Below are 13,586 nucleotides of genomic sequence, written 5' to 3' on the forward strand. Positions count from 1 at the left end.
CGACACCTCAAATCCAGTGATGGTGAATGATGGGAGACTGGAAAGGGAATGGACTGCAGAAAGTGATGTAACTTATTACCCTCCCTAAGTGACACATTCTGCTGCCACTGTCAGAGACTGACTGCTGGGAGATATGGACCATGGGTTTGTCTCAGCAGGGTATTTCTTATGAGCTTATTATCCTCGCCAGTAGCAGTGAAACAGAGAGGAAGAAAAAGGAGATCAGTATTGCTGGAGAAAAATACAGTAAAGAAAAAAACATGGAAAATGTGGGCACAAAAGAGAAGTGTTACCGAAACAGGAATATTGTGGCAGAAATATAAGGTATGCACTGGGAACAAGCAGAATTTCATGATATTTCCATACATGAAGTTCTGGCATAGAAGAATAATACTTTTAGCAATAGGCAAAATTGATTGGTTGTTTAATTTTTAAATTACAGAACTTACTTTGTTATAAAAGGTCACTTAATTAACTATGGTGGAATTTTGAGAAAATAGCTGTCCTGGATATAAAGCAGACTTCAGACACAGCCTGAATGTTAAAAGTTTAGCTTCACAAATATTACACACTCATAATGATATAAAAAATAAGAAAGATTTTAGAGTATTTGAAGTTAACTGACTTGTATATTATACATTTTTGTGCAATGAACATAAAAATTTTCTTTTCCGTGACAAAGATCTCTGCAGATACTTCAGAGATGTGTTTTTCCACTGTCATTTTCAGTTCTGCAAGCTGGATGTTAAAGACTATTAAATAAGGATGGTCCCATTTAGATGTGATTCACATAGATAGAAACAGCCAAGCTAAGTAAACCACAGGGGAAAAATAAGGCCTTCTGAATTTCAGAAAGCATTCTCCTCATGCTTGTTCTTTGAGATATACTGTAGTGTATCAAAAATATAAAATTGATATAATTTAGACAGGAAAATCCCCAAATAAATAAAATTACATTGATCCATGAGCTTCATTACTCCCAGCTCAGGTGAGGTTGGAAGGGAATTGTAGACTGCCTGGTCCAACCTCTCCTGCCCAAAGCTAAAGTGGTTGAATTTTAATATTACTTTCTCAATCTATTTAAATCTGTGCAGCTGTGACCAAGAAACTGCTTGGCATCTACACCATCCTGCTACATCTACCACAGCACTGAGTTACAGCATAGTAAGTTACAGGGCAATACATGGATATAACCATCCCATGGGAGGCATTATGCCCTTTGGAGAAATCCCAAGTCCATGGGAGAACGATGTATGCAGAATTCTTTCACCTCTTCTCTTCCTATTCTTTCTAAAAGAACTCTACCAAGTTTAAAAACAAACAACCAAACAAAAAACCCAGCAAAACTCAGGCAAATTTACAAAAAGGGAAGAAAAACTGATACCACAATGAAGGAATTGCATTTGTTGTACAGTAAATACACTATAATGCATTTCCCACTATCACCATTTAAACTGGCAAGAAGAAACAGGGCATCAACCTATGGAGAAATGCCTTGGACATTCATAAAACTATATCTGGCCTTGGCTTTAATGTAAAATTATTTAAAAAACCCAACCCTAAACCACTGATTGCAAAGCTCATTATGGCCTACCTACTTAAGCAAGACTTGTGTCCAAATGGAAAATCTTTACAATCAAAGTAATTCAAATGGCAGTTCCACTGATTTTGTTGTTGCAGCATTTAACTGTACTGCTCTAGAACTTGAGTCAGATTGGTTCAGAATATCATCTGCCTGATGGACATCTGTTTTAGAGGTATTCACAAGAATTGTAAAATCATTCAACTTATCTGACAGTCCTGAAAGGAAAATATTTTTGTCTTCACTATGTCTGTGGATGCAGAGAATAAGAAAATGTCATAACTTTAATGAGATATAAACAAAAACAAAACTGGTTTTATTAAGTTTACATCAGACCAACTTAGCAATAACTCTAATTAATTTTGCATGACTTCCCATTTTTGGATTTTCTGAAACTTTGATACTTTAGGCTGATTATGTTCTGTTCTGTTCTGGCTGATTGTGGTTTCTGTTCTGAAGCAAATGCTTTGGTTGCTGCTTTCAAAATATTTGAGGGTTTTTTTTTTTAAATCATCCCTATTGGGGGATTTAAAAAATTTTGCTGCTGCGATAAAGTTCTTGAAGGGTGGGGGGTTTGAGGTGGGGAATAGCAGGGGAGGAAGCTACAGAAACACCACGTTAAAACTCTACTTTGATATAATCTGTATTATTGGTTTATGCCTGTGAAAATCTGGTTTGCAATGTAATTTGGCATTCTTTTATACAAATGCTATTAGCATTTACAATGCTGTTTGCTATTTAATACTAATTCATAATTAATCTTCTCCTACTTTCTTTCTAAATACATGCTGTACGCAATTTGAAGAATTTTTTTTTCTGATGTTGAATTGAGCATTTAATCTGAAAATAATGGCCAGCATCTCATCACACAGGATGAAAACATATTCCAAATGAAAGGGAGGTATTTTGAGGCAGGTTTTTACCCTCTCACAGCAGTGCAATCCAGCAGATCTGGCCCATCAGTATCCCCCTCTGCATTGCCTGTGATGCTGAGGGCATCACAGCTCAGAGACACAAACGAAGGACAGTACAGCCAAGGAACATAAGAATCAAATCTCTGTTTACATAACCACAGGCCACTTTTCCTGCCTTTGCCTCATTCAGAGAGCATTTAAAAATATATGTAGGGACAAACAGTTAATAAAGTAGGGATGTCTGGACTCAGTAAAATAAAGTTTTAACCACATTTAGCTACAACGGAATGTATCTGTAACACAACTGATGATGGTCAGCTGTAACTGAGAGCACATCTCCACCCTTAAGGGATACAATAGTTGGCACAGCATGAACAAAACAGAGATGAGCATTCAGTAATTTATAATTATTTATTATTTTTGTCATGTCCAGTGGATAACACAGAGATCTTCTCACAGGAACTGTTGCAAAGAACACACAGAGAATAGCATCCATCCTCCCCATATGTTGTGTACTGTTCTTAACAAATGTGACGGAGGACAGGAACAGAATATAAACACATACTTCAAGAAAATAAAAAGATGCAATAAAGACATGATTGCCTCACATATAGACATGACTGGATACTAGCTGAAAAAGGGACCTGACTTCTGTGTGTCTGACCTCACAGCATTCTTACATAACAGATTTTTAAGTGAAATAGAAGCTACTCTTTTTAATTTACTGGATTCAAAACCTGCAAAAAGACATGTTACCATATACACATGCATCTACATATACACCACAGAATTCAGCAAGGCTCCTTCTGAGCACATGCATTCATCAACTCAGTGCCTTGAATACTGAGGTTGGGTTTTCTTCACTACTATATCTAACTTCACTTCAAAGGAACCATGGAGAGTGTACCTCCTCAGACTTTGACCCTAGCTACAGGTGACAGATTGTGTTTAGTACTTTTTATTATTCATAGTCTTTGCTGGTGATCTGTTAGGAATGGACACAGCACTGCACAAAGATAACATCTTATTACATTTGAGCATACTTGCCAGCTATCTGTACCTAATAACACTGCTTTCTCTCTTCTCCACAGATGCACATTACTTCTAATTCTTGAATCCTCTAATTTTCCTCTATAATGATTCTAACACATATTGTGACAAATTAATATACCCCATAAGCTACTTTTATAAGCACTTTTTCTTAGAATAGCCAACAGACTACTATATTAATGTAGTTTAGGAAGGTGTATTAGTTCACTCTCTACTGCTTCCCTCTCTCTATTTTTTTATAAAGTGAATATACTAACTTTTCACAGTATGTTCACACAGACTTCAAAAATTGATTTGGACATAAATCATGCACCAGGGAGTATCAGATGTCTCAGAATAGGAATCAGACATGTATGGACATTAATCTAAACTAAGTGAGAATGGGGTCTGTCTTGGATTTAGTCCAACTCCACTGAGGACAGTTGCGTGTTTGACACAGAATATGCATTTCTCTTTGGGAAAAAAAAAATCTTCATATTTTTAGCCATGAGCCTCTAAGTAATTTCTTGGTCATTTCTTTTAAAAATTAAGTGTAAGTATTTTTCTTTCAGAAATAAGTTGAAGGAAAAATTGCTTATGCAACCAACTTTTTATGTGACAGCTCTTCAATCAGAACACTCTGAGCCAACCAGGCTGAATTTCCTCCATTCTCCCAGAAGAGATTAAAAATTGGTTTTCCCACTTCAGTAGTGAGAAAAATTCTCATTAACTACCTGGTGAGCCACAGGTGAGGTATAATATAGCCAGTGTGTCCAGCTCCCACTGGCAGTTGGAGTTGCTCAATCTGGAGAAGAGGAGGCTCCAGGGACATATTAGAGCACCTTCAGTACCTAAAGGGGGCTAAAATAAAGCTGGAGAAGGACTTCTTACCAGGGCATGCAGTAACAGGACAAGGGGGAATGGCTTCAAACTAAAAGAGAGTAGATTTAGGTTAGATATTGGGAAAAAATTCTTTACTATGAGGATGGTGAGGCACTGGAACAGGTTGCCCAGAGAAACTGTCAATGCCCCATTCTTGAAAGCATTCAAGGACAGGCTGGATGGTGCTTTGAGCAACCTGGTCTAGTGGAAAATGTCTGTGCCCATGCCAGTGGGGTTGGGACTAGATGATCTTCCAACATCTATGATCCCATGGATTAAAAAACAAAAAAACCCTCAAACCAACAACAACAACAACAAAACCCACTTGAAGTGGCACACAAAATTAGAGCAAATAGTTTAACCTTTAGGTTTTCCTTTGTGAAGCCAAGAGTTGAACTCAGTGGTCCTCAAGGGTCCCTTCCAACCCAGGTTATTCTATGATTCTTATATTGTTAAAAATGAAAGGTCAACCACAAAAAGCAAAACAATCAGAACATACATGAACTAAGGTAATCTATGCAGCATGGATCTGTTCTCCTCTTGTATGGATTAATTAAATTATCTTTTTCTGCCATTACACAGTGCAGCCAGAAATCCATCTGTAGTCATTTGAGACAGAAAGGAAATTCAGAGTCATTCTGGCTATCCAAGGTGGACATATAAACTGCCAGGATGAACAACTAACCTAAAGATGACTCTGCAGCTGCACAGAATATGTGCAACAGAATGTGAAAACAATGGGAGGCACAATGGGAAGACACAGATAGGATAAATATGCTAAAAGAAATCTAGATGCAAAGCAAGTCAAGCTGGAAACTCAGAACAGTGGACCCTAAACATTCTGCCTTTTTGGATTTTCTGTGGCACCTACACTGCAGGAATAATATCATTTCCATCTCCCAGAAATATTATGAAGGTCAATTCATTAATGTTTATAAAGCTTTCAGAACTACAGTGCTGAGCACTTCTGTTGGAAAAGTCCATGGGGAACTTAATATTCAGGCATGCTCTGAGTTTTAAGTATGCAAAGAAATATTGAAGTACTTTCCAATGAGCAAACACTATTTGTTCTGCTAAATTAAACCTATAGAAGAAATATGGGATCATGTAATTAAAAGTTGTCTGTGCAAACAAAGTTATTTAAGAAATGTGGAACTTTTTGAGTGCTTTGTTCAGCAACCTTGAAAGTCTTGAAATAATTTCTAAGATGTAATTGCATGTTCTGGCCACGAAGGGTGTGCAATATTTAATTTAGGATTAATAATGCACAAAGATAGATATTTGCACACCAACCAAAAACAAGTGAATCCAGTTATACTACTACAGATACCTTAAAATCTTCAGAGTTCTTTAAAAAGAATCTTTTAATGTGCAATGCTCTTTCCCATGGATGAGTCCTATTTTTAATAAATAAAAATACTTTAAAAAGAAATATATATTATGTTCATAATAAATTTAATGAAATTACTATTATCTAATTTAGAAGTGTCATTTATGACTCTCTAGTTTTAAACAGAATAGGGTTTTGCACCTAACTTTAGATCTAGACTCTGGTATATGGGAAAAAAATTCTTCCCAACATTACCTTATTTACCATTTAAGTACTGAAAGAACTCTGAGAACTTACAAGCAAGGGTTCATACTAAATTTGAAATGGGTTTTCGCTGAAACGTAGTACTTTGCAAACATTTTAATTTTTGTTCCCTGCATGACCTTACTAAGGAAACAGGACAGATTAACCAAACAGCTCAAGCTGACTAAAACACTGTAGATAGCTTATAACAAAGATTTTTGGTTTTAATTCTTCATAACCAAAAATGTGCTGCTGCAGCATTGTGCTTAAATTGCAATTCCAAAATTCATCGTTTTTCTTATCACTGAACCATAGTTCAGTCATGTTGCATTTGCAGTTAAAATACATACTTGACTGCTGTCAGATGGATTAAATCTTTATCCTCAAAGGTTGACAAAATAAGGTATTACCATCTATAAACTCTGTGAATTAAGATTTAAGACCACCTGATAGGAAATCCAGATAATTAAGGTGAGTAAATTGGCTACTGATTGACTGTATCTTGAAGGCCTGTTTTTGCCAAACATCAGCAGGATTAGGAAGGCACAGTTGCAATTGGCCCTGGGATTCCATACCAGTTTTAACAAAAGCCTAAAACTGTTCTGGCCTCCGTGGGTTTTGCATAAAGCCTGAATAATGTACATACTGAAACTATGACTATACAATCAATATGAATACTACAGCAAAATTTAAAGGGTGTTTTTTGGGTTGCAGGACTACCCAGTAATGATGCTGAAGACCAGTTTGAAAAGAACAGAAATCTCATGCTTTGGGGTTTAAAGGCAGTCCATAAGAATTTGGGGAGTAATAATTTGAGAAGAAGATGAAATTGTCAGTTCCTGGACTTTTTTGTGGGTATCCAGTTGCTGCCCACAGCTAAAGAAAACATGATGGAGTAGATTAATTGTATAGCTGGTAAAGTACAAGTGTCACTGTACTCTTACATGAAGTCTTGATTTCAAAGTTATTAACCTCATGCTCTACAAATTCAACCCTTTGATTGTTCTTCAAGAAAACTTTGAGTGGTTCTATATGGGAGACTTATTTTCATGAGGAACAAGTACTTTAGGTACAAAAAAAAAAGTACATCTTCATTCTTATTCCGTTTTTCCCAACTGCGTCATCCCCTAACAAGCAACCTTCTGAAAAAGTAATAAAATCACCATTTTTTCCTTTTATGTTCCCTCTGCTCAAAGTTCTACTCAAATGATTTAAAACATCCTAACTGTGATCTTCTCACTTCCTCTATTAATAGCAAATCTCTCCCCAGTGCCATGTTTTAGTTTCTAAATGCTCTCGACAAACACAGGTGAGCCTGAAAAACCTTGTCAGAGGAAAAAACCAACACGTATACAGAAGTAAAATAGAAAGAAGCAAACCCAAGGAAATTAGGTTTATACTAACTAAAATTAACATAGACTTTACTAGCTTATTCTACTGGACCATGCCTAGTTTTCAGATGCTGCTGCCATCTCACACATTCAATTCAACTAATGTGAACTATAATCAATATTTTCATGATTTCCACTGGACACTCAAATCCCAAGAGCAGCCCCTAGACACAATCTAAGCTGTACCTCAGCTTTCTGTTGTCACAAAATAGGTATGACAAAATTTCCCATTGCTTGAGTACTTAAAAAATGGTGCCACTGATTCATTATTACAGCTACCAACATATAAATTTATCATGCTTAAAACAGGACGTAGCTACTTCATATGTAATAGTTTCAAGAATATTTCATTCTTTCAATACAGAAGATCACATTAGTATTTTAAATATAAATGCCAAAAGTAACTCATTGACAACATCTTGGTGTAAAATAAAATATTCAGTTTACTTCTATTAAATTCTAATCTGTACCTCAGAAAGACACTGTGGTAATAAGCATCTCAAAAATGCCACAAAATGGAGAGCTGTCTTTCAGGTGTGTTATAAATTAAATCAGGTGTGTTACCATTCAAAACAGCGTTCTGCTAGACGATTGGATCTGTGTTTTCACTCAAGCAGACCTCCCACAAACTTCAGAAAGGCAATTTTTTTACATAAAAACTGCAGGGAAAGGCCCTTTAATTCTTAAGTATGAGTCAGCTTTTGTTTCACTTCTAAACGAGGATTTTTATAATCAGCAAAGAAAGGAAAACCAGTTAGAGGTGCTACTTAGGCTGTTAGCCCAGATGCCTTGATACTGCAGATAACAAACCCAAACTGCCATTAGCTTTGCTCAGCTCTGTGTGCAGCAGCATCACAGATCATGGATCCTTAAATATGCAGCCCGTAGAACTTATGTAACTGAACGTGAAAACACCCAACTGAAACACCACAAGTTCTGCACAACAAAAGCTCGGGGAGGCCAGAATTTGGGTTCTGTGCGTGTCAGTGTATTTTTAACTTGATTCAGCCCGACTGAGGTGCCAATCCTGGCTGGGCTGTGGCCCCTGGAGCAGGCAGGGTGAGCTGCGTCAGGCCCCAGAGCCTTCAGTTCCCAAGCTAGAGTGCAGAAGGCAGGACTGAGCCCTCCCAGCTGCTGGGCTCCCTCCAAACCTGCTCCTGCTGCTCCTGAAGTGCTCAAGAGCTGATGGAGTGCAGCCCGTGGGATAAACACTGCAGAGTGGCAGCAGCACATGATCACCGAGTGCTTGGGAAGTTTGCTTTTGGCATACCTTTGTATCTTGAAAAGAGGAAGCTGGTATTTTGTGTACAACAGACTTCTGCAGTAGCATGCATTCATAAGCAAGTGCTGCTGCAAGCAGCCAAAAGGTTTCCTGCACAAATATTTACTTTGTTGAGAACATTTTAACCTGAGAGCTAAGACAGGCAAATACTGGCTACTGAAATCTTCTTCACATGACATATTCCTTTACACATATTCCAAGTAGATCTATCAGAACATAACAATAACTGTCCTCAAGTAGTATCAAAGCAAACAAGGGATATAATGGAGATTAGGAAAAAATAATTTCATTTCCTCTTATGTGCTTATTTTAACAAATATGCCAAAGAAAGTAAGAATGTATCACACTAAATACGGATCTTCAGCCCTATCACATGACTTAAATATGAAGAGCCATGTCGAGTTTTAGCCTTACTTAGAGATCTTTGAATGTCAGTCCTTCTAAATGCTATTTTAATGTACCTTGATTGTTTCCATTATCTTTTTACTGAAGCGACAAAAATGGGAAATCACTGCACTGAATGCCTGGAGTTTCACAAAATGCTAAATTACTGTGTTTTTACATAAGCAAAAGTAGTCAAATCCAAGCCTTGGAAGCAGGTGATTCTAATGCATTCATCACTGACACTCTATGAAAAATACAGAATAATTTGAGTCAAAAGGTTTGAACCTGTTGGGGTTCAGGATGGCAAAGAACTATAAACCAAAAATAATTAGAATTTTGTAGAACCTATCTAAACGTCTCTGAGTCTTTAAGTCATAGGGGATCATCCTTCTCCCCTTGAACTCTTACAGAGTTTTGACACCAGCTGTAGCTGAAAGCCAAACAGAATCACAAACATGGTATCTGAGTCCAGGGAAGCTGTGTGTTTCACAAGGACCAGATGTGCACACAAAATGCATTATAGGCTTGGTTTGATTGTTTGTATTTCTTCCTTCTTCCCAAAACACGAAAGGAAATGATGATGTGCTGGAGCTGACTGCAGTCTAAATTTCAGATCAGTTTGTATCTGGTTAATAAAAGCAAAGTATACTTAATAGGTGGAGTCCATTTACTCCTAGTAATGCAAATTGCACTGACTAAAAATTCTGGGTTTGAAGCTTCTGATCAAAACAAATATCCAAACAAAGCTTCTAGTAAAGCCACCAGAATTCACATAAAAGAGACAGGTAATAGTAGAGGACCATAATCTCCTTTTGTGTTTTGCCTCCATTACAAAAGTATGATTTTCATTTTCCAGAGTTGGTCAGAAGTTGTACTATTTTACAAGTGCAAATATTTAAGACCACCACTAAAAGCTTTGTTGCAGAAAACAGATACAAATCAAAATACATACAGGGATATCTTATGATTTCTACTGATAGAAAATTCCCACTTAAGAAACTGACCAACACATAAAACCCAATGCCAAACAAATCTGGCAACTTTTGGCATTTATGCTGTCCCACTAAGTTTACTATCATGAAATCATAAACTTCAGTACTAATAGTAAACAGCCACCCTGGATCTACATGCAGTTCCTCACAAATTATTGAACTCCTGGGTTCAGTAATCACTGCACTGTCTTTTATTTCTAGCTTGTGCCTTTTTCTTAAAATAGAGAAGGAAAGGCAGGAAGGATGAGAAGAGTGGGGAGGGGAAGTAGATGTACACAATTCTCAGTTTCTAACCATTTGTAAATGTTATCGGTAGTAGCACCAATTGATTCGCTTTCCTGTCCACAATCCTGTCAGCAGTTTGGGGTCCAAGTGTGAACTTGGAATTCGGCCCCGAGTGCTGAAATCAAGATTTCTACGAATTTCCTGACCACCCTAACTCCGCAGCAGGGTGAATAAAGCATCCACTGGGTCTCTCTTTGCGTTCCAAAGTCCTTATACAACCACTGCAGCTCTCAAGTAAAACGCTTATTGGTATCACATTACTACCCCCACCCCCCACCCCAAAGTAGCTTTTATTATTCCCCCAGAAAACAAAAAAACCCAGCCTTTACCTTACAGATCTGAAAATAATCCGAAGTGAGCGTCTCCTGGATCTCCTCCCGGGGTGTCCCTGCAGCTCCCGCAGTCCCTGCTGGGTGCACGGAGCCACCGCCAGCCCCACTGGCACTGCCACCGCCACTGCTTCCCACAGGGGACGAGGCGGTCAAACCATCCAAAACTTTGCGGAAATTAAATTTCTTCATTTTGGAAAAATCTTTCGGAAGATTTGGGGGGGGAGAAAGGATGTGTCGTAACACATTCAGCTACATGGAGCGACCGAGAAAAGTCTTTAATGGTCCTCTGAGTGAGGCAGCACTTTGAGTCTCTTGTACCAAACGGAATGTCAATATTAGGTATGATTGATTGAAAAATACAAAGGCTTCATTCTGTCGGACGCAAAAGCTACCTGGAAAGGTCCTTTCCAAAAATAAATAAATAAATAAATAAATAAATAAAAAATCCACAAGCAGCAGGACTAAAGATTTACGTTCAAACAAGGAACAATGGAACGAGCGCCATCGGGTTCGCTCCCAAAATCCACATTTAGCAGTGGTCAAAACAGGAAAGTAAAGGAAAAATTGAAGACGGCATCCAAAACAGCGGGATCCATCCCTCTACCTTATCTGCCTAAGATCTGCCTTCGGCACTTGATTATTTCAGCAAAACTACCAAAATCCGTCTACATTCAATTGCCCCTTCCCCTCAAACCCCTCGGAGGCAGGGCTGTCTGTGCCCCGAGGTTTCCCAGGAGCGAATTCCCCGTTCGCAGCCGCTGGCTGGCGCGACTCCTGCTCTGGTTCCCTGCCCACCCCAGCGAATGCCGGCAGCCGCTGCCGCACTCGGAGCTCCTCTCTGTCTCCCCTCGGGCTCCACGGCGGGCTGCGGGCTGCGATCCCCCTGCTCTCCTCGCCGCCCCGCCCGCCGCTCCGTGAGGAGCGCCGGCAGCGAGCGACCCCCTAAGCCGGTCCGGCCGTCCCGGGCTCACCACCCGTCCCGTCCCTGCGGTGCCGGACCCCCCGCCCGTCCCGATCACCGAGCCTGTGCCGCTGCCGTGCTCTCCCCCCGGGGCCGCTCCGGCGGGACCGAGCTCCCTTCGGCGCCGGGGGGACGCGGGGCGGGGAGTGCGGGGAGGGGCGGCTGAGGAGCGGAGCGGGGCAGGTGAGCGCGGCACGGAGGGCGGCGGTGGCTGCTCCTGCCCTCCCGGCGCGCTCGCAGCCGTTCTCCGAGGTACTGAAACCTCCGCCGGCGTCAGCCGCAGCTCCTCCTCCTCCTCCTCCCCCTTCCTCCTCCCTCTCTCCCTGCCTCCCTCCCCCGTCCGCCAGGCCCCGCCTGCCGCACCAGCGCGCAGCCGGGCCTGCTCCCCGCTCCCCTATCCCTGCTCCGGGGTGGGCGGGGAGCGGGACGGGCAGGGCAGCGCTGGTGATTGAAATGCACCCGCGGGCTGCTATTGCTCGCTGGGCTCGAGTCGGGAGGACGCGACGGGCGGAGAGGGGCAAGGGGCGGGAGGTCGGCTCCAGGTACGGGACAAGCCATGGCTGACGGGCGCCGCGATCCGCGGCTTCTGATTGGGGAACTGCGATGATGGGCACCATCTTCCACCAATGGGAGCTCAACTCCGCGACGCCCCGCCCCCGGCTCGGGGAGCCCCGCCCCACTGCGGCGAGAGCGGCAGCGCTGAGGGGGAGAGCGGCGGGGGGAGCGGGGCTGGCGGGGAGCGGGGTTTGTGGCGGTGGTGGGCACTGGAAGTTGGTTTCGCAGCTTTAGCTGTGTGCGGGAGGTCGAACAGACCTGTTCGGCATGAAGCTGTGTCAGGGAGGTTTGGGTTGGATGTTAGGAAAAGGTTCTTTAACCCACCGTGTGGTTGGGCACTGGCACAGCTCCCCGGGCAAGGGGTCACCGCACCAAACCTGACAGAGTGCAAGAAACATTTGTTCAATGCTTTCGGGCCCATCGTGTGACTTGGGGATGGTCCTGTGCAGGGCAGGAGATGGACTGGATGATCCTCGTGGGTCTCTTCCCAGGCAGGACATTCTGTGATCCCGCAGGAATGTCACGGAGCTGACAGCTTGGCGGTGGCAGAGGCCTGAGCGAGCAGCCCCATTCTGGCCATGGCACGGAGGGTCTGTGGGTCAGTGCTCAGCCCTGGTCGACACTCTGACATCGCCTCCTCGGGGGCAAATCCCTTTTGCTTCCCAGGAGGAGCATAAAGGAGCCAGGGCTGTCCGTCCGTGGAAGTTGGTGGGACAGCTCCCTGGCCCGATCCGGCACAGGAGGTGTTACACTGCACACGAGCCTCTATAAAAAGGTTATTCAGGTCAGGAATAAATGAGGCAGCGATTAAAAGTGACTCATGGCACAGCGCTGTCAACGTGGTTGGAAGCCGAGAAGTGAATAAAATGGTGTAAGGAATTTGTTCTCTGCGGGAATAAATACATAACACCTCTCCTGTATGAAATAAATATATAACACTTCACCAAAGCGTTTCACATTCCTCACTTGAGGTGACCCATGAGTGCACCCTGGTCATCTCATTTTTCAGATGTTTCAGGGATGCTTAGTGTAGTTCTGATGCTCACTGTATCAGATGCCTAATACCTAATTTGTTTTTTATGAATCTTACAGTTCTGTGAAGCAAAATAGTTATGTTTATTTCAGCTTCTTGCACTGAAATACATACTTTTTTTTCCCCCACTTTTGGCTCATCCCTTTTTGTTCACAGGTACTCCCCATCTGAATGATAAAAATATTGCAGTAAACTTCAAAGAATAACTGTAGCTTCACTTAATGCCCTCATGAAAAATAAAGGATACATTGCTGATGAAACTGGAAAGGTTTATAGGTTTCCGTAGCCAGGAAAAAAGAAGGAACATAACTTTGTATGGGAGGCAAAATATATGAGGACTGTGGCAAGGAGACAGAAATGAAAAAGGGCATGGAACTGAGTAAGCAAATCT

The 13,586-nt window shown here is 41.5% G+C and overlaps 1 protein-coding gene across 8 annotated transcripts in view; it reads right to left on the reverse strand.

The window, feature by feature from the left end:
• Positions 1-11,902, reverse strand: part of STXBP5L (syntaxin binding protein 5L) — a 184,078-nt gene extending 172,176 nt beyond the window's left edge. For 4 of the 8 annotated variants that reach the window (XM_085070131.1, XM_085070090.1, XM_085070122.1 and 1 more), the window contains exon 1: positions 10,644-11,902. In XM_085070131.1, coding sequence (XP_084926257.1) covers positions 10,644-10,835 — 192 coding nt within the window. In that variant the 5' untranslated portion in view covers positions 10,836-11,902. The remainder of the gene's footprint in view (positions 1-10,643) is intronic. The other 4 variants (XM_085070119.1, XM_085070101.1, XM_085070083.1 and 1 more) reach the window with 2 other exon arrangements.
• Between the last annotated feature and the right edge of the window lie 1,684 nt (positions 11,903-13,586).

Source organism: Lichenostomus cassidix, chromosome 1, assembly GCF_008360975.1.
Source record: "Lichenostomus cassidix isolate B80296 chromosome 1, HeHo_3.0, whole genome shotgun sequence".
Classification (NCBI taxonomy): Eukaryota; Metazoa; Chordata; class Aves; order Passeriformes; family Meliphagidae; genus Lichenostomus; species Lichenostomus cassidix.